The sequence below is a fragment of the Lepeophtheirus salmonis genome, chromosome 7 (assembly GCF_016086655.4).
Source record: "Lepeophtheirus salmonis chromosome 7, UVic_Lsal_1.4, whole genome shotgun sequence".
Lineage (NCBI taxonomy): Eukaryota > Metazoa > Arthropoda > Copepoda > Siphonostomatoida > Caligidae > Lepeophtheirus > Lepeophtheirus salmonis.
In genome coordinates, this window is record NC_052137.2 from 33,315,548 (window position 1) to 33,339,561 (window position 24,014).

Consider the following 24,014-nt stretch of genomic DNA (forward strand, 5'->3'; position numbering starts at 1 on the left):
ACATTTGACGTCATCAACAGAATCGGTCTTGAACAAATTTTAAATAAGATCGATCCTGGCCGATTTTTTTATTGGGACTGATCTAGACCTATTTTTTCTTTAAGACCGGTCTAGACCGAGCTCATTTAAAGGACCAAACTTTCGGCTTGCTGCAAATTATAATGGTCTCAGACCAGTATTGAATTTTCATACCGAAGCCAAACAGTAGTTATTGCAAGATGTTTGCAATATTGTAAAGGTTTCTATCTACAACTTCCCTGTTTCAAATGACTTGTATACGTAGGGTCGTCTGAAACCAAAGTTTGGCTATTTGGAAAAGTTTGTTGCCTAACCTACTAGAAACTACCATGAATTTTATTCTACGGAAAATGAATCACAAGTAAAATAAAACGACGCTACAGTGGACTTTACCTTGAAATTTTGAGTACAAAAATGTTTCATGGGATTTCATTTGGGAATAAAAAGTGTAAACCAAAAGGGGATCACATTTAGGAAGAATGGGTTATTTTTTGGATGAAAAGTTGCAAGATACAATAAAGGTAACAAGGGGGTATAGTTATAAAATGTGTTTATGTTGTAAAATATATCAACACTTATAGGTAATATTACACGCATCTTTTTTACAATATTTTTATTTTGATTTATTGCAAGGATTGAAAAAATAAAACATATTTTTGGTATGCATAGAATAGCTCACTTTAACATAAGAAATGATTAAGTCAAGAAACATATATACCTATTAGTCTGTTTCTTAATTTATTATTTTTCAAAATGTCAGTTGCGCATTGTCCAAAAATGTTTATTTTGATAAGGCATGAAGAATTATATATTTTGATATATACCAATCATGCATCATATTTAAGATTACACTATAAAGAATGCTCACAGCTCGAATTTTGTCAGAAATTTTTATAGCAATGAGGTTGCATTATATTTTAATAATCCTTTGCAATTGTTTTTATTTTTATATATTGACTGTATTTTCAAAGATGACAAAATGGAAGACAAAATAATTATTTTTCCTAAAAATGCTTGTGCGCCAACAGACCCCAACTGAGATTGACAATCACCTCAGGATCAAGCGGACGGCCATGAATAGTATTAAAAGCGATTTGAAACCCAAGAAACGGTCGCCTTAAAGTCTGGGTTAGAAACGAACAGTAAGAAGAAAGGTCATTTGTGTCAAAAACCACCTTGCTAAAAATCCAGTGAGACCAAGAAGATCAGTTTGAGCGAGGTTACGCTCCAAAGGACCATTAAATACGAGTTGAGAGCAATGAGGAAGAAATATCACAGTACGATAGCCACAAAGAAGTAGAAGTTGTCTTGGGCCAAGCCTCTTTTGAGTGTGTAAAAGAACATTGAATAAAAATTGTCGATATAGTTATAATTCACAAAAAAAAAAAAATAATAATAATTTTGTTCTAATTATTATATAAGAACTTTTGAAAGAGAGCTTATTCATCCAAAATAGTTATTTATTATGAAATGCTCTAATAATACTCTACATTGATTATTTTTTATAAAATGGTGAAATTGACATCTTCAAAAGCTCTGTGCAACCTCTAAACATTGACCAATAACGGGCAAACTTTATATTTCTTATTTTTGTATCATAAAAAAGAATTGTTGGCTCAAATTATCTGAGATTTTGAAAAATATATGCATAAGAACCTCTCTAATACCTATAAATGCTTCAAATTGAGACCCTACACGCAAAATTCCTCCCTTTCTTCTCTATAATCGAATTCATTTCATTAAAAGGGGAAAAACACTTTATACTATCTTTATCTTTAAAAAGGAAAGGATTTAATATTTAATGTAGGGAGGTATTCCTATCGCTAGCAAAACCATGTCAAATCCCTAAAATAGTGTAGTATATTGTAAAAAAAATAATTGTATGGCTAATGCAGGCTTTTTTCTAATACATTAGTACAAACTTACAAATACATAATTGTATTTAAAAATGTAAAGTAGTGGGATAATTTGGATTATTAAAATCCATGATTGAATTGATATTCATTTAGGGATTTAAAATTTTGAATCAGAAATTAAAAGCTTGAAATTATTAATAATAATTATTAGGTAAATTGGTATATTAATTGGATTTGGCAATTTCCTTGAACTTGATTTTGATTAAGCAATGTTTTTGCTATATCCATCCCAAATATTTTTGTCTGTCAATATCTAAATTTTGTAAATATTCAGGCATTTTTTTTTTTTTGAATGGGTCTTAAATAAATTTATTAATTAATCAATAATTGATAAAAATTGAATCATTTATAATATTATTATTACGGGATAAAATATCATTCAGGTGACTTCAGATTTTAATCTTAAGTTAATTTCTAAGTTCTAAGTTAATCTTAGGTTAATTTATAAGTTAATCTTAGGTTAATTTATAAGTTAATCAGCCAGCTAATGACTATTTCTATCCCAAAAATATAAGGGACATTGAGGTGGGGTTTCCAAAAACTATATAATTATGACCAACAAATTGATTTAAGTATGTATGTCAAAAAGGTCCATATATTTTTATACCAGCCTTGAAAGAATGGCCTATTTAGTGATGTAAATTGTGTTATTTTTTTAGTTAGTTTGTTTTTTTGGAATCAGTAATCTGAAGATAAACTTTCTTTTCCTTAGCAGTTGTCATTATTATCCAATTCCTGGGTAGTGAACTTCCTTGCCTAAATATATTTAATTTTATTCAAAAGCTAATTGAAAATTCGTGTGCGCTCATAAAAGATGGAAAGTAGCCTTGAGGATTTGTTGCAGACTTATAGTTGTAAATATTTGTTGATATCAGAGAATGAATTGGGGATCAACATTGAAGTAATTCTTGCCAATATCATTGTTTATTTCCTTCTTCCTCTCCTCCCTTGTCACAGCTGATCTTCTCCAAAACATTCTTTAAATTGTCAGGGTTACCATGTTGATGTTCGGTTTCTTTTTTTTAACATGTCCATTATACACGCGATTTACATCACAAGTCTTATTGATAAAAATAGGAAACTTTGAGAAACAATAAATGTAAATGCCGACCGATATCAATATAAATACTTCCCTTTTATGATAAGACATGTTATTTCTACAAAAAAAAAGAAAAAAAAAGGTTTTACTTAGTCACAGCATAATAAAAGGATTTCGACAAAATTATAAAATATATCTTTTTATGACAGAAGTAAAATGTTCTTTTCAAAAATGAAATTACATATTATCTTGTATTTGATATAACATAACTATTATGTTTTGTCTAAAAAAAATTATAAAAGAATTATTTAATAGATTTATCATAAAGTATGTTATCATCAATTAACCTATTTTAGATGTATAAGAACTTCTTTAATAGCAGATAAAGTTTACCAAATTGTCAAAGTTGCTAGCATGCTTGATTTGAAAATTGTGGTACGCATTTAAAAATATTTTTTCTACAAGTAAAACCCAAATTTAATTAAGATCGAAGTTATCAAAAAAAACAACTGTATTCATTATTTGAATGTTTCCCTATACTTATTTCTCGTTGTTTCGCTTTAGGGAGACGAAACTGTTATGGGGAGTCTTATTAACCTTCCTCCTCATCTCAGACAACAAATAGTAGTCACAGGGGTTGAAATCTGAGCTGATAGAAGGCCACTTGTCCGGCTTGTCCACTTTGTCAAAATACTTTTCTGAGAATGCAATTGGACACGTGAGCTAAAGCAAAGTCCTGAATCTACATAAATTTGGTGTTTGGAGGGTATTGGGAGGCCAGACAGGGCAAAGCAGCTGTTTGAAGAAGCACCATATACTCATCCGTGATCATCCTGCCCTTAAGCAGAAAGATGTAGTGCAGCATTGCTTTCTGTTACTGGTGAACAGTTCCAAAGACTATGGCTTTGGCTGTGTTTTTGGTTTTCATTACCAGAGGGACTAAAGATCTCGAACCTCACAGCCACGGATTGTGTTGTGAGTTTTAGGCACCATCAACAGTGAAGTTGGAGTTATCAGATATTAATTTGATGATGCCTGGATTTTTCTTCCAGATAAGACGTAATTGGATGTCTCTCTCGACCCTGACTTGCTTCATCTTCTCTAACAGGAGGTGTCAGCACCCTCTGGTGCAGGAATAAAGATTTAATTCCTCCTGAAACGCTCGTCCCAAGATCCTCCTTCTCACATTCTTCCTGTTCCTGCAAAAACTACGGTGGGTTTGTTTATATTTTAATGACAAAACGCATCTGATCTATACCTATGCAGATGATGTCTCTTTGACAGTCACAGCTTCTTAAAAGAATCAATATCCTACTGAACTTCTTCGAAAAGTATGAGAAAAGATCTGGCTTAAGACTCAAGAGGCAAAATATCTCCATTCTTCTTCTGGATGCTTCGAATCTAAGTGAAGATCAAAAAGTAAGAAGCACAATTTCATATTTCTGCCAAATGTATCAAATTTTATAAACCGTGCAAAGATTGTGGGGAAATTTTTAACAATAAACTGCATGCCTTTGTGGATTGTAGGGCTGTCAAAATTGTGCAAAGATTCATCGTCATCAATATCAAGGGTCTGGAAAATGTACCTTTGAACTTAATCAAAGTTTCTATACGCTTCAAATTATCTCAAAAAAGAAGCAGTCTATACAGAAGTCTAAAGCCATTGATTTTTCTTTATGAAACTCTAAAGGCATTAATTGCAGGAAAGCTTACATCCTATGACCCAATATACCCTAACAAACTTAGAGCAATTTTTATGGCATCCGCTTCTAGATATATCACCCTTTCCTTGAAAATCCCCAATGCTGATGACACGTCCTGGATCCCGGCGGCAAAAGAAGTAAAATTATATCCATGGTATCACTCCAACATAAGCAGCTACTAAAGTCAATTCTCAGAAATTTTAGAATTTCTAACCCGGACTCTTGATTGCTATAATTTATTTTTTATAGTAACAATTATCGATGTATTCTATTAATGGTGTTTTTTTTAGCATTATTACTTCCCCCACTAGAATACACTGCTAGCTTGAAATAGGCTATTTTGTGTTTCCTTTTTCAACTGGCCTCTTTGACATAAATTTTTGAAGCATCTTATATGAAGCAATTACTTTAAACTATAATGTTTATTTATGTATATTTATTTACGTAATTGCTTTGTAAATATAAAAGGAACGGTGAATTAAAAAAAAATCCAATTTACCAACATATTATTTGTAATTTACGCTCGCCGGGATTTCAAACTTTTTTTACATCACTTATATTGGTTTACAAATCATTTGAAAAATTGATATAATGAATAAATGATGAAAGTATAATATAATATATGAAAACTTAAAATATCGATAAATAACTTATAAATAAATAACCTTTACTGGACAATTAAAGTCTTTTCACAATAGATTAAATTATAACGAATTCTAAATAATATATAAATTGATTTTAACTTTAGTTAATGAATAAATGAGGTGGAAGGTTTATATGTAAAGAAAAAATTATGTAATGGAGTTTTTTTTCTATTACGTGACTTTAATATTTTATATAATATGTAGGTGCTTTGTAGTATATACCTAAATATAACGCCATAGATAGATAAAGGATTCCAAAAAGAAGAGAAAATCTTTTAGTTAGATAACTTATTTTAAAGAATTTTTGAATAAAGAAATAAAAAGAATCAATTTTAAATTGATTCGGATATAGAAATACATTCCAATATATTCCATAGATAGGTTCAATACATAACTAGCTACAACACCGAAAAAAAGAAAGATAAACTATACTTCAATTTGGCCAAAACAATTCAATCAACAATCAAACCTATCTAGGTCACGTCGTTGACTTTATTGTACCAAGCAACCTTTCCTAGAAAATGAAAAAAGCCCTAAACCATATTGAAGTTTGGCAAATAAATCAATCATACCAACTGATATCTATCTCTATTTAAGTATACCCAGACTATCATTGTCATATTTTTTCTATGCAATTTTTAAAATAAATTAAAGATAAATAGATATTTCAGGACACTAAAATCCTAGATGGTATTTTATACGATGCTGTATTAGCGAGTGGTCCATTACAATCTGAATCTTTTGAATATTACAATTCAACAAGATATAATTTATTAATTAACAATAGTATTTCAACAGAATTAATACTTTAAATAGATGTGTGTCTACAACCTCTAAACAATTAATGTAGCTGCCCTTAGCGGTAATGATGGCTTCAAGGCGGAGGCAGAACCCACTACATATGTAGTCCTCTTTGATGGCTGACTATGGGTTTTCGGCCCTCGTTGTTTGGGTGACGGAAACTGCAGGTCTTTCTCTCTACATGCACCCAAAAAGTGTAGTCTAGATATTTCGCATCAGGGCTCTAGGGGGGTCAAAAGGTTTGTTTTTTTTAAATCACAAGACTAATTGAAAATAGTCTTGTAACGGAGGAGATGGGTTTTTTTTCGTTACTTGTATCAAAAGTAGCCTTTTGATCTTCACAAGGCTCTTTCCATCCGCTTATTTTGATGGCTCTCTGAGCAGTCTGGTGTGAAACCCTAAGATCTCTTGCATGGTCCACCTTGGACTTGAGGGATTGGCCTGGACTGTTTTTTCAAACTCCTTCACGTCCAGTCTGGCCATTTTGACAAATCCCTTCTTCCTCTGCAATGTTTTGGACTTGTTGACAGCGTGGTCTTGGAGGCACCCAACTGCTTGGAGTGAACGAATGGTTATTCGTAGATCACATAGCCATGAAGTATAAAGTTAGAAGAAGGAATCGACAGCAGACAACAATATACAAAGGATATTTTTGTGTTTGGGAGATAGTGATGTAGAAATTGTTAGCTTGATTATCATTTATCAAATAGTTGATCCCTGCACTCTACTCAATCAATTTAATACTGATTGCAATCTTTATTTTAGATAATATACTTTTTTTTGTCTTCACTCCCGAGATTCATTTAATATTATATTTAATTCATTTTTTGTTGCTTTCATATTTAATATATAATTGGAGTTATACTATATAGAGATAGGAAGTAATGTTGAGTCAGTTCTTATTTATTCGGTCACTTCAAGTCTTAAAACCGGTCCTATCCGTCCTCGGGATTGGTCCTTAAGACTGAGAGTCCTTCGGACTATCAGTACTAGAACTGATTAAAAAAATTCAGTGACATCATCAAGGAATGAACTTTAAAAGTTTTAGAACTGGACTGGACCGAGACTGAACTGGACGGAAATTGAGTCTTCAGTCCTAAAAAGGACTGAAACAACACAAATAGTAAGTATACAAAATTTGACTTTTTATACAAAATGTGGCAACATAGCTTTCTTTTTACAAAAGGCTATAAAAATAATTTTATTATAGTTTCATAATGGTAGTACATAATTAAAATTTAGTTTTACATTACATTAAAAATCATATAAGATATGAGACGTCTCCCAATATTCATAAACCGAGCTTTGGAATTTTAATACCTAGTAATTTTCCATTTTTTTTTTGTCTTGTGTTTCTCTTTGAATACATTTTCATTTAGAAGTATTAAAGAGGTAGTTGTTTAATACTAAATTATGTTAAATTTCATCTTAAACGTATCTTATTGTATAATTGCGGATGATTAGTTGATTAAATAATTAATTATTAGTGATTCAGCAAAGATCTTAAATATGTTGGTTTTTCCTAAATAAATTCAACTCCAATTACCCGATTTAAACAAATTGCACTACTTTAAAATTTTGCTTAATAACAAATCTGGTGGAATCAATTTGAAGACTTTGGAATGATTATCGGTTGAGTTATTTGCGTTTGAATAATTTAGTAAAAAATTTTACCACTTAACTGACTGTCATAAATCGCAACAATAAAATCTCAGGATCTAAATTATAATTAGTTTTTATGAAATAAAATATTATATCAAACCATTTTTTGTTAATATTTATTTTTGACGTTAAACAGCCGTCCCTCACTACTTCCTCGCATGATAGAAACGGACTGTGTTTGCAAGAAAACTTTATAATCTTGGCCATAGAATGAGACCATGTCCACCCGGCTGTTACTTCTACAGGCCGGTTGCCAGGCTGATAAATAAATAAGTTACCTTGTCACACTCTGTTCATATCAATAATAATAAATAATGTACATGATGTCCTTATATCAAGCATCATCTCTCATTTATTAATTGTATGAGAGTAAATTGGAAATAAATTAAAGATATAGTCATCTTTTTTTGAACTATAGTGTTTCAATGGTTTATTAATTTTAATTGCAAAAGGTTATGGTGTATTGTCTTTCATGTAATTAGTGAATGTGCATTCGGAATATTTTTACGTTTTTTATGCCTAATTTAAAAAAGGAAAGAACATTTTAGTGATAAATATCCATTTAAATTGCATGGTATTTTTTATTAAATGAGTCTTCCCCCCCCCCCCACCCCTTCTCATTATAAGGAAAGTTATTTGACTTTATATATGAATAAAATATGGAGCTATATTATTCATAAGTAGATATGTACTACTAGCCTTTATTTGTTTTCTTCTTTTTACCTTGTTGTAGTCCCTATTTACGCTCCATCATCAAAAAATCAAATACCAAAAAATGTGTGCACAAGTTTATTACAAAAAAAACAAAAAACAAAAACACTTATGCCTAACTCATACGCTTTTCAGTAATAAATCGAATCAAACAGGGAGTTGAATCATATATTTCCTGACAATCATTTGATTAGAATGTCTCTTTCCCAAGATGTAAAATCTCTCAATGAAGAGAGGATTCTGGACTTAAGAAAAGAAGAAGGAAATAATTCCCATGCATCCGAACTCTATTCCTCATTTAAAACATCATTATCTCCTTTACAGAAACAAGTCTTGCATTGGGATAAGATGCCTTCGCGATTTATTCTTGCTCTCCCCAAAATTGGACTGGATGAAATCAAAAATCCATTATGGCTAATCAAATGTTTCATGGCAGAGTTTATTGGTACATTCATACTTGTTCTAATTGGGTGTGGATCTTGCATTGGAGGGCATTCTGCTGAAATTGTTCGAATCTCATTTGCCTTTGGAATTGGTGTTGCAACAGCAGCTCAGAGCTTCGGTCATATATCAGGGTGTCATGTGAATCCTGCTGTAACAGCTGGATTATTTTGCGCTCGGAAAATTGGACTGATCAAAGGATTGTTCTACATTATTTTTCAACTTCTTGGAGCTCTTGCAGCGGCGTTTATTCTCTATGTAAGTAATATTATATTATTACATCATTTGAATTTATTTTAGCACTAAAGAATATTATCATCATTCATAGCTAATTTCCAACAAATCCGTTAGAGGGGCTGATCGCATTGGAATGACAAGTATTGATGAAAACTTAAATCAATTGCAAGGATTTGCAGTCGAGTTCTTTATTGTCTTTATTCTCGTACTTGTCGTATTTGGGGCAGCTGCAGATGAAAATAACGAAGTAAAAGGATCGGCTCCATTGGCCATTGGATTAGCAATTACCTGTTGCCATCTTCTGGCAGTAAGTGTTTTATTTTTTTCCATTCATTTCCTTTCATTATAACCTTTAAAAAATTTAAATTCAATTCATAAGAGTTATGAAACAAAAGTATTAAAACAAATAATTGGTTATTTTTTTCCTGTAATGCAGCGTATGAAACCTGTACATTTAAATTGAACTCAAACCTGTGTCGGGGAAAAACTAAAAATTCAAACCGTTGCCACATTATTATTGAGTTCTATATATATTTGCTATAATATTATAGGTTACAAAAATATTATTGATTATAAAAATATCTCCTTTACCGTCAACTATTTATCTATTCAATTACAACATCATCGGCTGTTGTTATGGCTGTAATCATCTTACAGAAAGGTACAGAGGGCATACGGATATAGTCTGAATCCATTTCAATCCATGGTTGATCCACAGATTCCTCTTCCATGACGTTCTCTACATCAATGGGCCCACTCCTGGTCATTGGATCATTCAGTATCGGGCCCCACAAGAACTTCTGGTTCTTTTGTTATCTAAGTTTGGGACGAAGTTTAAAGCCTCTTCATCTAAAATTGATGGGAGAAGTAGAATATTAAGTATATATGAATATTACAAAATATAACTAACTTTCCACGGTAGTTGCTAATTATTTGTTGTGTTGCTAATTTTTAATTCACTCATTGGATTTCAAAGGCAACAAGCTACATTGCCTAGGAGATGGTCTCCTCACTCTTTTGTTATTTGCATTCATACTTAATATTTCTCCTACCAAACTTAGATAGAGTAATAAGTCCCCCTCTATTATAGCCCCAGTCTAAGTCAAGCGGTCTTTAATTTTGAAATGGCCGTATTCCCTTGCGCGCCAGAATTTCACCCAGCAAGCAAAATTAGTAACAAACAAACCCACAGACGGTACCATCTAGTTCCAACGAATTAAAATCGGGGGTTCTATTGATTTACCGCTAAGTACAGTTTTTGATGTTATAATAACGCTATATCTTTGTATCAATTTACAAATAAAGTTATTAATTCCTAATGTTATAATAGCATTGTAATGTAGGAGCAATGCTCCAATAAAGCTCCATATGTGTACACAGTGGATTCACATTTATTATTATTTTATTTCATCCACCCATCCCACTCCTAGTCCGCAGTTAGAAAAAGGCTTGGGACACCTACACTACATGAAATTCATCCCAACATAAGGCCTGAAGAAATTTTCAAAGGAATTGGTTTCTGAGTTATAGGCTCAATTTTTATGTTGCTGATCCCAGTGATTGATATATTTAGCAAATAATCATTAGGGGATTTTGGCTGTGAGTACATGAGTGCTATCCTGCTGAAAATTACATTGCCGCTATCAGGGAAGTATTTCAAGTATGAGAGATTCCAAGATTTTTATTGTGATTGCGCATATAATTGGTAGGTTTCATATTCATCTTCCAACGTCTTTTTTACATTATAGACGGCCTTCTCGGCCACTCAATTTAGCTTAGAAATCTCTGTCGGAGTGTAACTCGCACGAATCAAAGTTGGGACCTTGAGTTTGCCTTCCCATTCTGATATCATTCCTAGCTCAATTAAATAATAATAAACGTTTCCTGACAGCTGATATTTATTATTTAGCACTATAATTTCTAAAATCAGTCACTTACAACCTCAGAATTTTAAATTGTATGAGTGTGGTTATTTAGTTTAAACCCGGTATAGTTATATATGTATTTATTTGCGTTCGATAATAACAACATTTAAAGTAAAGGTGTATAATAATTTTATTACTTCATTTTCGGTGAATAGCTACAGATTTTTGATTGTTTTTTTAGGGGTTTTTTTTTCCAAAAATAAGTCATTTTCTCTGAATAACTACTGATTATGAAAATTTTAGAACTTTTTTCACCAAAATAATTCATTTTCTGTGAATAGCTACGGATTTTGAAAAAAAAAAATCTAAAATAATTTATTTTCTCTAAATAGCTACGGATTTTTGAAAAAATTTGAACATTTTTTTTCCGAAAAAAATCAATCTCTGTGAAATCTAAGGATTTTTGAAAATAAATTCAAAAATATTAAAAACTTGGAAACCCCATATTTTAATTCTGCAGACACTCCTGATATAATATTTAAAAATGGATGTGTAACCTCTCTGCTCCCTTGATTAGTGTACAATTAAATAAGCTATATATATGTAACATTCTAACATATACAATTCTCGTAGTCAAAAATAAGTAGATTGTGTCCTATTAAGACGATCTTAATGTTCTTTAATATTCATTTATGTACTATACTATAAATGAAAAGAATTAGAATCCTGACTCTTTATTAGACGTATTTATTATGATTATTACTATTATGGATGCCCTTTTGAAACTAAATACATACATACATTTACTCATAGAAATATTGATTGATGAAGAATCATAATTGATGGCGTTTCCTTTTTATAAGAGAGTGATGATAATGATGGTGTATACAGGAATTTCATTAATTGTGACGAGTATGGCCTTTATTTGATTCTGTAGTGACTTCTAAGAGTTACCTCAAGTGCCTACATACCAATTCATAATTAAGTACATTAAAATATTAAAAAACTATAGAGTGGCAACACCAAACTTGCAGTAGCATGACTCAATTACGCAAACCGTGATTTTTATTAAATCAAGAAAAGACAACGCAAAAACAATTATTGATATGTTCTAAAACTATATTTAGCAATTGTTTAACTCATTATGTTCCCTTTCACAAGCAAATAACAGCCTCGACAAGCTGGTGAACATATTGGGAGCGTACCACGCGCTGTCTTGATGACAGCATGGAGTTAATCCAAATTTCGATGGTATTTGCGGCAGATATTTTTCTCTGAGACAGCCTAAACTTTAGTGTCCATAGGGTTGAGGTCAGGGCTGCATAGGGGCACATGAAGGCAGGCCAACAGTCAGTTATATTGTTGCTCTATAATTTTTGATTCTACTTGGCTGTTTGTGCTGATATTGTACAGGCGTTGCTTTTTTTATTTTTTTTGTTGCTCTGACATTTTTACACTTAGATACATTTGGGTATCCACACTGTACTGAAAAATGGGTTGTCTACAACAATAGTCATTCCAAAGCCTTTGAAACAATGATTAAAACCGATAATTATGCATCAAAATGAAATGCTAACAAGTACAAGTACTAGAGTATGTACCTATGTAATGATATGAACTGTTTGACGCTTTTAATACCTAATCTGTGAAGTAAAAAGTTCAGAGCGTTTTTTGCCTTATTTTGACAATAAAATTAACCTAGTTAGGATTATCTGATTTATATGGTTACACACGGTTTTCTGGATAATCTTCAGTTCGTGGGTAATAGAATAAGTGCTCAGATGCCGGTCCAACTCGACGATTCCATTATTTTATCGACATATTCGACGTCCATATTACCAAATGGGAAATTATTAGAACCATCGCTTTGTTGTTGCATTCAATACTGTATTGGTTTCATACACAACACAAATATTTTTGGCTCCCTACTCCACCATTTCACCTTGGTTGTAGTGATACTGAAGAATATATCGAATTTTCTCTTTTTTTTTCTTGCATTTTGAAACGTTGATACGCACAACCGGCTTCATCAAACAAAAAACTGTAAATGAACTTTATTAACTGTACGCTGAACCTTTAAGCATACATTTTTTTTATGGAATGTATTAATCGTGAAATATGACTCACTGAAAACATCAAGCAAAAAAATGCTACGAACTTTTACTTCCCCTAATATAGTATAGCTGGTATCAATTGAATTCTGATACACTTTCCAGTTGTGTGTCGAACCTACCCACGTTTCTGGGGACAATTCAAGACAGTGATTGACGTCAAAGGGGATTATATTGAATATAAATACGAATGCTTTGATTAAGTTTTTATTTGGTATTTGTTTTTATTAAAATAGGATAGTTTAGAAGAAAATTATTTCTTTATAAATCGTAAGAGTTGTTAAATAAAGATCACACTCTGTAAGCAAGTTTAACTATGAGGCAATTAGAAACTTTAATTATAAAAGGCCTACCCTTTCTAAAAAGTACTTAAAAACTTACACATATATTTTTGAAACTCTAAAAAAATATTTGGAATTAATGTACATATAAAGCTTAAATTCTACACATCACTTAGGCTGTCTTAGACAATATGTCTTTTTTCTTTAATTTGAATTGCTAATTGATCTCAATATGTTTATGTGATAATTATTCTCTAGCAATGTCTAACTAACGTAAGAATGATTTAATTTAATTTTTTTTAGATAGTTATTTGGTTAGAAATGAAGGGAAGGGTTTAATTAAAAAATATGTTGTTTTCGTGAAGCATCTACTGGATACTAAATTTAATGAAAATACATTGAATTGACAAAGCGTTTAGTTTCTTCAAATTGTACTATTATAAGTTATTATGCGCATTCAAATTTTTTTACCTACATAATCCTAATGAGATCAAAAGAAATACCTTATTTATTGATTACGAATTCAATTCTCATACGATTTTTAAATATATTTTTGGACTGTTGGTACACATGTTCACAATATTAGTCATTTAACAGTGCTATTTAGTTTTTGATTGATAAAAGGTTAAAATATTTTTCATAACCTTGTAATTAGGGTGGGAAAAAATCGCCCCCGATAGTTTCGACTCGAGAAAATTTTGCCGCATGACATATTTCCTTTTTAATTTTTTATATTATCTGTTCGAACTTTACTGTTTGTTATATTTATCTGGCTCAGATTAATTATATAGCCAGGAGGAGAAGTAAAAACGGAAAATAATGATAAAATACTTAATAAATAATAATAAAAAAGTTCTAAAATTATCTGGTGGAGCACAAGCTTCAATCACACAACCTTTTGTGGTGAAGAACTTCATTTATGAGGAGAATTCCTGTTGATCAACTCATGAACATTGTAGATTAATAAAGCTGTAATATTTGTAACTTTATATCAATATAACGGAGCAAGTCTTCTTTTTTTGGGATAACATTTGAAATCCCCCCCAAAAAAAAAAAGATGGATTGACTGAATGAATACAATTCACAATCAAAAATCTGACAACTAATTTCATTAATCAATGATTAATGAATAATAAATGAATCTTATTGATATTATTTTCCTTTTTTCTTCCCTTCTTAGCTATATAAATAATCTGAACGAGATTCAACAATAAAGTTCGAATTTATTTTATAAAAACTGGACAAAATCTCCTCGAGGCAAAATTACAAGTGGTCAAAATGTCGGTGGCAAACTTACCTAGATCTAATATTTGGGTTATTTCCCCAATTTTCTACTATTGAAATAATAATTGAAAGGAGAAATTAATTTAAGGGCAAAGTATTGTTTACTTTTTAAAGATTGTTTACTCTTCTAAAATAATAATTTCTTACAAAATGCTAAACTTTGACGAATAAATAATCTTTCACAAGCTTTAAAAAGAACTATCCAATTAATTGATTTTTTTCCCCTGCATTTTTTTTCAAAAGTAGAAAAATTGTGGAGCAAACCAAAAAACCTCTCTTCTTTTTATTTGACAAAAATCCAGGGATGTGGACTCAGAGTCAGATTTGTGGACTTGTAGATTTCCTTTTTTTTTACAACTCGTAATCATCTAAATTTAGTGCGAGTCTCGAGTCCAATTTTTTTGTTTTGTATTATTCATAAAAGTGTGTTAAGACCCCTGTTGGTCTGGTACTGAAAAGTCCGTTTTTATTTGCGCAGCTGCATTTTTTTTTTTTAAACAAAAATGTCGTTTAAAATTTTTGAAAAAAATTGTAGTGTACTGTAATCTTCTGGATGTAATCTTTTTCTTAAAAGGAAAATGGGTACCTAAAGACTTGTTTGTTGTTTTTCTTAAATAGTATTTTTTTAATATATGTACATAATCGAAACGAAAAATTTTAGTTTTGAAGATAATGTTTATTTTTGTTTTAGTGAAAATCAAAACTATGTTACTAAAGTTTCTAAAACTCATACACATTTTAATGCAGACTACATTGCAGAGTATGAGAGTGTTTTGTTGTAGTGTACATTCAGATTGATACGAGTGTGTATAGTTCAGTCTCTGTCCGGTCCTGCTCAGTCCTGCATATCAGTCCTAAAAACTTATAAAGTTTGCTCCTTGATGACGTAGCTCAACTTTATTTCTTCATTGAAATAATCAGATCTAGTACTGACAGTCAAAAGGACTGTTCTCGAGGACTGATAAGACTTGTTCTTAGGCTGGACCGAAAAAATAAGCACTGACACAACACTTTATAACTATCCAAGCGTGGGATTTGCCAGATTCGTGACTCAGACTTTAAATTCCTGTTTCAAGTTGGACTAGGGGCTCAGTCTTGAAGTTCAAGTTGGACTCGGACTCGTTCTGAAATTTAAGTAAGTCCACAGACCTGGTACATTATAAAAAAATAAGTATGGGAATCGAAATAGAATTGAATTTGAAATTTAAAAAAAAGGATTATTTTTATCAAGCCTCATTAGTGGGCCTGGACATAGTTGACATACTTCTAAAATATTGGTTTTGAAATTTAAACCGTTGGAAAGTTGATATTTGAAAAATGTTAGAAGTGTATCAAATATATAAACACTCTTTCATATATTAAAACAAAGAATTACATAATGTCATTTGTAAAACAAATGCTCCAAGCCCACGGTATGTACTTTACTCTAAGATTGTCTTTCTGTTGTTATTTGAAGATCATTAGAGGCCTTATAATAGATGATAATAAATCCAGGGATATTGTTTTTTCTCGTTTTTGTTCTTTAACACTTGACTTAAGATGTGAAAAATTTTAAGACGAATATGAAAATATAATTTGGCAGTATCATCATTGATGACTCTTTATTTATTTATTTCTTCATGGTCGACTAATTTTGACAAATTGTTTGTTTTTAAAGTTGTTACAGAAGTGTTAGTTGACTAATCGTACATCAGCTTATAATTATAAGTCCCAGCATAACGCTGTTTCAAACAACGTGGATTTTGCATAACGCGGTGTTCGAAATTATTCTGACTCCCCGTATAGTTATATATATTCCCCCTTACATTGCGCTTTTTAGATTATGATAATAGATTAGCAAAAACTAAAAGACTCCAGGGAAAGAGAAGTCAAGGGAAAAGTAAACAATTCAATCCAAAACACATATGTTCCTAACGTAGTCACCCTCATTCTTCTCTTTTCACTAGGGGAAAACTCACTTTCCCACTGGCTGCGCGTATAGCTGGAGGAACATGTAGCAGCTTCTAATTTTAACCCAATCAGAATTGAGAAGTACTATTCCTATTTTCCTTGCCATGAGTGTCAACTCTTTACTCAGAGTCCTTTACCAAAAACTATATATTGAGGTAAACAATAATTTACCGTAGTTGTTGATGAGTTATTTATAATACGTTGGAAGTGCATAATTTTGTATTGGGAGGGGGGAGTGTCCTCTAAGTATTTTATTTGATACATGGGCTTACAACTTTTGCTTATTACTTGCAAATAAAAAGGTTGCTGAATAAATATTGGTTAAGTTCCGATTATTTTAATTTTACATTATTCAAATGAAATCAAGTAAATACAAGATCTTAAATTTTGCAATTATTTGACAAATATCTTGTCTGGCATACATTATTTTGAATAATTTATCATTAATAAAATGTTTTTATTGGTCTAACCATACTAAAAAACAAAAGAAAAATAGTCAAAAGTGACTTTGAAAAATAATTTCTCCCATTTGACGGGGTTACGGGTAAGTCCCGTACTACGTGGATTTCATATCATTCACAAAAATTGCAAAATAAGTGGGGACTCCCTCTATGTACAAGTGAGTGCTCATTTTTGGTTATTTTTTTATGGTTATTAATTTAACCTATTTCTCTTGACAACAATATAAAACCATATTGTTAAAATTTCAGGCTTGTCCAAAATTGAAACTTCTGAATCCCTTTACAAATAAAGAAAGTCGTTCAAAAAGTCATTTTCAAATGGCTATAGAGGTCGAAAAACGGCCACTTAAAGACTGAAACTTTAAAAACAGAATTTTTTCATGAAAATACAACAGAAGATCGAATTAACATGTCCCTCTCAAAATTGGACATTCTAGTACACAACCTAAAATTTAAAAAAATTGTAAGTTGACCTTTTTTGTGACCTTTGATCTTTAATATGACCTTAAAACTCTACTTTATTAACTTAAAATGTTATATAACTATTGCTTTAGGTATAAAAAGTCTTGAATGATCACGACATTTCCGAGTTTCTTAATATTACTTTGAAAATAGATTTAAAAAATAGACAAATATTTTTATATTTGGTTTACCCCAAATTAAGATACACATTTATTTTTAAACGTAGACCGTGGCCTTGTAGACACCCAACTGCTTGGAGTGCGTGAATTGAAATTCGTCTATCACGTTCAAGTGTATGTATTTTTCTCGACATGTACGTAAGCTAGAAAGCTCTGGTTTCTTTTGTTTTGTAACTAATTAGTTATGCTTTTAAAATGAATCGAAATATGAAAAAATTTCAACCCCACAGCCTTCATGAATCATTGAATTAGTAAGTGTTCAGATTTAAATGAACCACCCGGTAAATGGAACTTAGATATTTCGGAGAACAAAATATACTTTATATGTACTCCGTATATAATACAACCCTAGATAGGTATCTAATATTGAACATAAGCTTCTGATATTAACCTCTATCTAAAATAGGATTCCTTTTTTTTTCTTTCAGAGGGGGGGGGAGGACATATGTAGAACTCGATAGGAGATATTACTTACACACATTTTGCTCCATCTATTTTAAACACGGATCATTATAAAAATATGTATGTGGAGGGAAGTTAGATGTGTCCTTGGACCTTTAAATATATTATTAAGAATGGAGATAAAGAAATTATATATAAATATTGACTCTGTTTGATTATAAACTTGATATTTTTCAAAAATAGCACTGAACTTTATCGATACTGTACTTTTTCTGACATGTTTTCAACATCGTTGTTTTGTTTCTATTCTTATATTGATGAACTTTAAATAATGAAAGAAGGCATTTGGTAAGAGTAAAACATTTAGTTTTAAATCATGAATAAGCTGATTACTAGTGTTGTGGCAGTCCTGTCCAGTTCAGTCCTAAAACTTATAAAGTTTGGTCCTTGATTATGTGACTCTAGATTATTTCTTCCTTTTTTAAATCATTTCTAGTTCTGACAGTCCGAAGGACCACCCTTAATACTAAAATGGACAAGACCGAATAAACAAGGACTGAGACAACACTATTGATCCCGTCCGTAACAACGGGGCTCTTGTGTAAAAGATAGCGGTAAAATTTAAAAAATGATCAATAGTATAAATATTTTTTTACACAAAATTAGAAATGTATTTATCAAAAATGACAGAACAAACATTAATGTTGTCAAATTGATGCTCTAATGTTCCCGACTCTTATAAACCAAACTGTCTTACACCATTATTGCTCTATTTGACGTGGGTAGAATAGGGTAGAGCGCCCATTTGTTCCCTTCAAAATGAGAATTTTGCTGTCCCTATTTAGAAAGTGCTCTCAAACTCCAACCTTGGATCCTTTTAAAGACTATCTAAAGGAACAATTGTGGATGCATTAATATTTTTAAGAACTGTTTCTAACAGTCTTCAGAGTCATATATAGAAAACTTACTGTAACTCTTGAATTGGGAGACAAATTTTATAAAGAGAATACATACAGAATATTAGAAACCACAAACCATTTTATATTAATTTATGTATATATTCAAGTTAAAATTTTATTGGAGAATACCTTCGGATGTAAACTCAATAAGTATGGTGTCTTAACCTTTTTTTAATGGCACAAACAATTGGAAGATCAATGCTATTGTAGCAAAAGCTCAGTATGTGCTATATACGATGGGGAAAATTGACATTGATGGATTAGTAAATATTGCAAAACATTTTATTCGTGGTTTATTGAGTATTTAGCGGTATTTTATTAGAGATTATTTTTTGAACCATTTGTTTAACAAATTTTATCATGGCGTATATTTAGAGCTTTCTTTTTTGTTGCTTTTCTACCGATGTATTTTTTTTATAGAGTAGTGTTATGATATATTTTGAAGGTTAAATGAATGCCATAAATAAAGAACAAGAAAAAAAAATGTTAAACTTATTTTTTTCCTAATTTGTTTTAACATGTTCTTCATAAAAAAAGTTAATTAGTCTTTATATAAGATTTTGTGAAAAATGATCATATTTTATAAGTTTTGTCCAAAAATTAACAACCCTCCCCTCCCCCTCCACGTTACGGACCTGATGAATGAAAAATGGCATCACTATAAAATATTTATACGTATTGTATTATAATATTGTATGTAGCACAATATAAAGTAATTTTGGATCTATAATAGCTGTTATTGGATTTGTCTAAAAAGACTACGGTCCTACCGGTCCGATCCTAATAAAATGTGTCAGTCCTAGGAGTGGTCCTTATTGGTATTTTATAGCAACTAAAACAGCTGTAATGACGTAGTTACTGTCTACATCATTTCGGTTGGAGAAGTTTCATCAAAAACTATAAATGAACATTTTCTAATGAAAAAACCATCTTTAAAAATTAGAAAAAGAAAAACGATTGGCGCGTGAGCTTTTTCTTTTTTCTTTGTTCATTATTTAATTGGTCCTCGTTGTGCTATCTTCTCCCTCTGAAGTATGCATTATTGCCTATCTTCCGTGTAAATTGTTTTTTAATGAATGATAAAATAGATAAACATATATGGATTTAAATATATTTACAATATTTTTACTGCAATAATAAATAAAATAGATATATATGAATATATATAAATTTACAACATTTTTACTGCAATAATGCTATTTAAAAATGAAAGGTTCTTCTCTTTATCAAAGTATTTCATTTTCTCCCCCTCCCCAAATCATAAAACAAGCAGCTAATATTAATCCAGGTATACCATGTGTTTCGCTCTCGCCTTTTTCACACGCTTTTTTTTTATTACAAACTCCTCAACTCTAATCATAACCTCTTCCAAAGAGGCAAGATACCTGAAGCTTGAAGTATGAGGTGAGTGTCAAGAACTTATTGTCATACATTATCACTATTATTAATATATTTCATTTTTATATTTTTCAATCCTAACTAGAAGTGAAGAAAATAAAAAGATAGCCGGGACTGTAGGCCCAACTAATCAGCTCTTAGGACTGTTAAATCATAAAAAAGATTGAACCGACGATAAAAAGACTTAAGGGGCGGGGATTAGAAAATCAGTCCAAGGACCCCATCCAACACTACCAATAACTAAAAAGCTCATAGTTCATTTATCACTTTTATTATTTGATTGATCCTTATCACAAAAAATGTGTTAACATAATTTGAAAATAAAATATTTTTTGTTGCTGATTATTGAGTGTCCATTTTGATTTTTGATATATTGTGTAACATTAACTGTAGTGTTTTCCTCTATTTTTAGATTCCGTTTACTGGGTCAAGTATGAATCCTGCGAGAACATTTGGACCGGCTGTTATTCTAAATGACTGGAAGGATCATTGGGTAAGTCTTTAATATTTATGAAAAATATTTGCGCTCACAATATAATATTATTTGTAGGTAAATACAGATTGTATACTTGTATAAGTAATACTTTTTCTTTAGATAATATCATAGTCATTTAATTACGATACGAACCAATTTAATTGTCTATGTATTATATATAAAGGTGGCGACAACATAACTTCCTTCTTTCATAAGGCAATCAAGCAACTTATATAAATCAAATAGTTTTGTTTTACATTCATTTGAAAATTATATGAGATAGGTGACGTCCACCATTGTTCATGCACCTAACTTTGGTATTTTAATACCTAGTGATTTCCATTTTTAATGTTACAATTTAAATAAATTTTCATTAAAGAATTTTTGATGGAAAGTTCTTACTTGCAAAAAGATTCAAAATTATTTTAACAACTTATCTTATTTTAAAGTTATATATTGTAGATTAGATAATCATAAATTATCGATTTTGCAAAAGTCTTAAAAATGTAGGTTTTTCTCGTGAATTTACATGGGTTTCAATTACCTTCATTGAACAAACCTTACCAATTTATAATCCTTGCGTAACACCGGCTTTGATGTTCCCAATTTAATTTCTCTAGCATCATTATCTGTGGAGCTTTTTGTGTTCAAATAATTCCGCTAATTCCAAATTATGAAAATTATTGGAAAAATTGTTTTTTTTATATTTTATAAGTTTCAGCAATTAACTGATTTTCATAAATCACGCCAATAAAACTTATGAGCTAAATTGCAGTAGGTTTCATTTCATAAAATATTTTGCCAACCCATTTTTGGCAATATTTATTTTCGACGTCGAACGCACGTTTCTCACTACTCCAACACACGACATGAATTCGAAAATTTTGATCACACCTCCGTATCTATTTAAATATTATATAACTTCATAAACAGATATACTCCACTGATAAAAAAGGAATCGTTATTCTCTCATTCCAAATTTAATTCCCATTCGACAATTTATGTTGACAAATAGTAGAAAATTGCAGTGCATACCAAAAAGACGACTAATCTTTTTATTTATAAAAAAATTAACAATAATGTTGGGGGGGGGGGCATATTTCATTCCCAAGGAAGTCATAGCAGTGCTTACTCTGTCACTTCTGACTCTCATGGTCACTTTTTGGTACCCAAATCCTTTGCAATTTATCTGAAGCTTCTAGATGGGTCATCATAGGTGTCATGTTCTGAACTTTTTGGATAAATGCGCTTGTACTCACTTTCCTAGTCGACTTTTTTGCGGCTGATGACGGATTTGGGATCATCAGTCTGCAGAAAAGACTTTTGAATCTTTTTACACACTGTCGGGATTGAAATCTGAATGTTGTTGTAGGCACAAATCATCTTTGCGTTGCAAAGCCGTTCTGTATTTGTAAATTGCATCTTCTTTATATCTGGAGCAGCTGTCATCATGATGCCAAAAACTTCACTAAAGTTTTTTTTTATACTTGAACGTTTCGGCAAATAAAAAAGAGACTCCATCCCACAGTTGCATCATAAAAAAATAAACATGCATACAAGCCCCCATTGGACCTTACTGCCCTATATAAAGAACTAGAAGAGCAACGCGTCAGGTTAATTAAATGAGCAGGCAACAGAAAAGAAGAATAAATTCTTATAAGTTGATATTTTTAAATAATTATTAATACTTCATAATCAAAAAATGTTAACCTGAATTTTAGCTGTTTAATTCACTTACAAAAAAGACTGCCAATTGATCTAAACTGCCTGCATTTTTCCTTTAATTCTAAATATATATATATATATGTTCTTTGATACAAACATAATAAAAATATATAATTGGGAATCGATTGAAATTGAATATGCAATAAAAAAATAACAGCTCCTCTTTTTTTAGAGTAGTATATACTGAGAAAAATCATTTTCCGAATAATTAGTTCCTACCCCACATAATTTCTAAAGTGAGGAGAAAATATGTGAACATGCGTATGTAAAAAGTATTAAAAAATACTAAAGTACGTTCGTACATGGATATTAGTTATAAATATGTACAATATATAATTATATTTTATCACGAATTAAGCCAGGAGGCTCATTGATTACTTTGAGCTAATACCCTTTCAAATATCAAATAAAAACTGGTTTTTTTCTCGTTCATTTTAGGTGTATTGGGTTGGACCTATAATGGGTGGAGTTGCAGCTTCATATACCTATCAATTGTTTTTCCAAGCTCCTTCAAAACAGCGTCCTTCTCACTCCCTCGCTGAAGAATACGGAATTGTTAGGACTTAATAAGAATTTCACCATTATTTTATTTTTGCTTGTTTTGAAGTGGAAAAATATTAGCATTAACTAATGATATGTTTGTTCATTCATACATAAGCACTATGCATGTTGTTTAACCTATATAGATTTGTACATATATATATATATAAACTAACTTCTGTATAATTTTAATAAGACACAATTTTGTACTCTTTCTTTCAGTATCAATCTTGTAAATTAACATTATATTTATAATAATATTCTCTTTCAATAATAATGATAATACTCGAATAAAGACACAATATAATGATATTTAGCTCCATAGTTGCAGGTTTGTACTTTTATTGAATTAAGACTAATTTTAACTTGAAGAAATATAATTTCATCTAAAGCAGGGGATTTTCTTATATCCTAGTAAGATATATTTTTGAAATATATCCTGTATCACATATAACATTTCCACTATATTACAATTTAGCACTGCTGGATGCAACCGTAGCTTTTCCATCATTTGCGTTCAACAATTGCAAATTTTTATCACTAGCCATTCCTTATGGACTGATTTGAGCATGGGTGAAGTTTAGGGTAACTCTTCGGATTTGCCTTAAGCCCTGTGACTCAAGCTTTGTAGGGGATGGTAATAACGAAAGATAGATCTCTTAAGCTCGTTATAATGCACCGATAAAGATCTTTGAATACAAGATCAGTGCCCCGTATCAGATGTAATGTGTAAGTCAATATTCCACAAGG

At 30.9% G+C, this 24,014-nt stretch overlaps 1 protein-coding gene across 10 annotated transcripts in view; it reads left to right on the forward strand.

The window, feature by feature from the left end:
• The window catches only part of LOC121121523 (aquaporin AQPAe.a), a 46,261-nt gene extending 22,673 nt beyond the window's left edge, over positions 1-23,588 (forward strand). For 6 of the 10 annotated variants that reach the window (XM_040716476.2, XM_071889847.1, XM_040716475.2 and 3 more), the window contains 4 exons: positions 8,819-9,193; positions 9,264-9,479; positions 20,937-21,017; positions 23,163-23,588. In XM_040716476.2, the coding sequence (XP_040572410.1) occupies positions 8,843-9,193; positions 9,264-9,479; positions 20,937-21,017; positions 23,163-23,291 (777 nt within the window). In that variant the 5' untranslated portion in view covers positions 8,819-8,842 and the 3' untranslated portion in view covers positions 23,292-23,588. Of the gene's footprint in view, positions 1-3,537; positions 3,949-4,025; positions 4,187-4,239; positions 4,393-8,516; positions 9,194-9,263; positions 9,480-20,936; positions 21,018-23,162 lie in introns of all 10 variants that reach the window. The other 4 variants (XM_040716477.2, XM_040716479.2, XM_071889845.1 and 1 more) reach the window with 2 other exon arrangements.
• Positions 23,589-24,014: the final 426 nt, after the last annotated feature.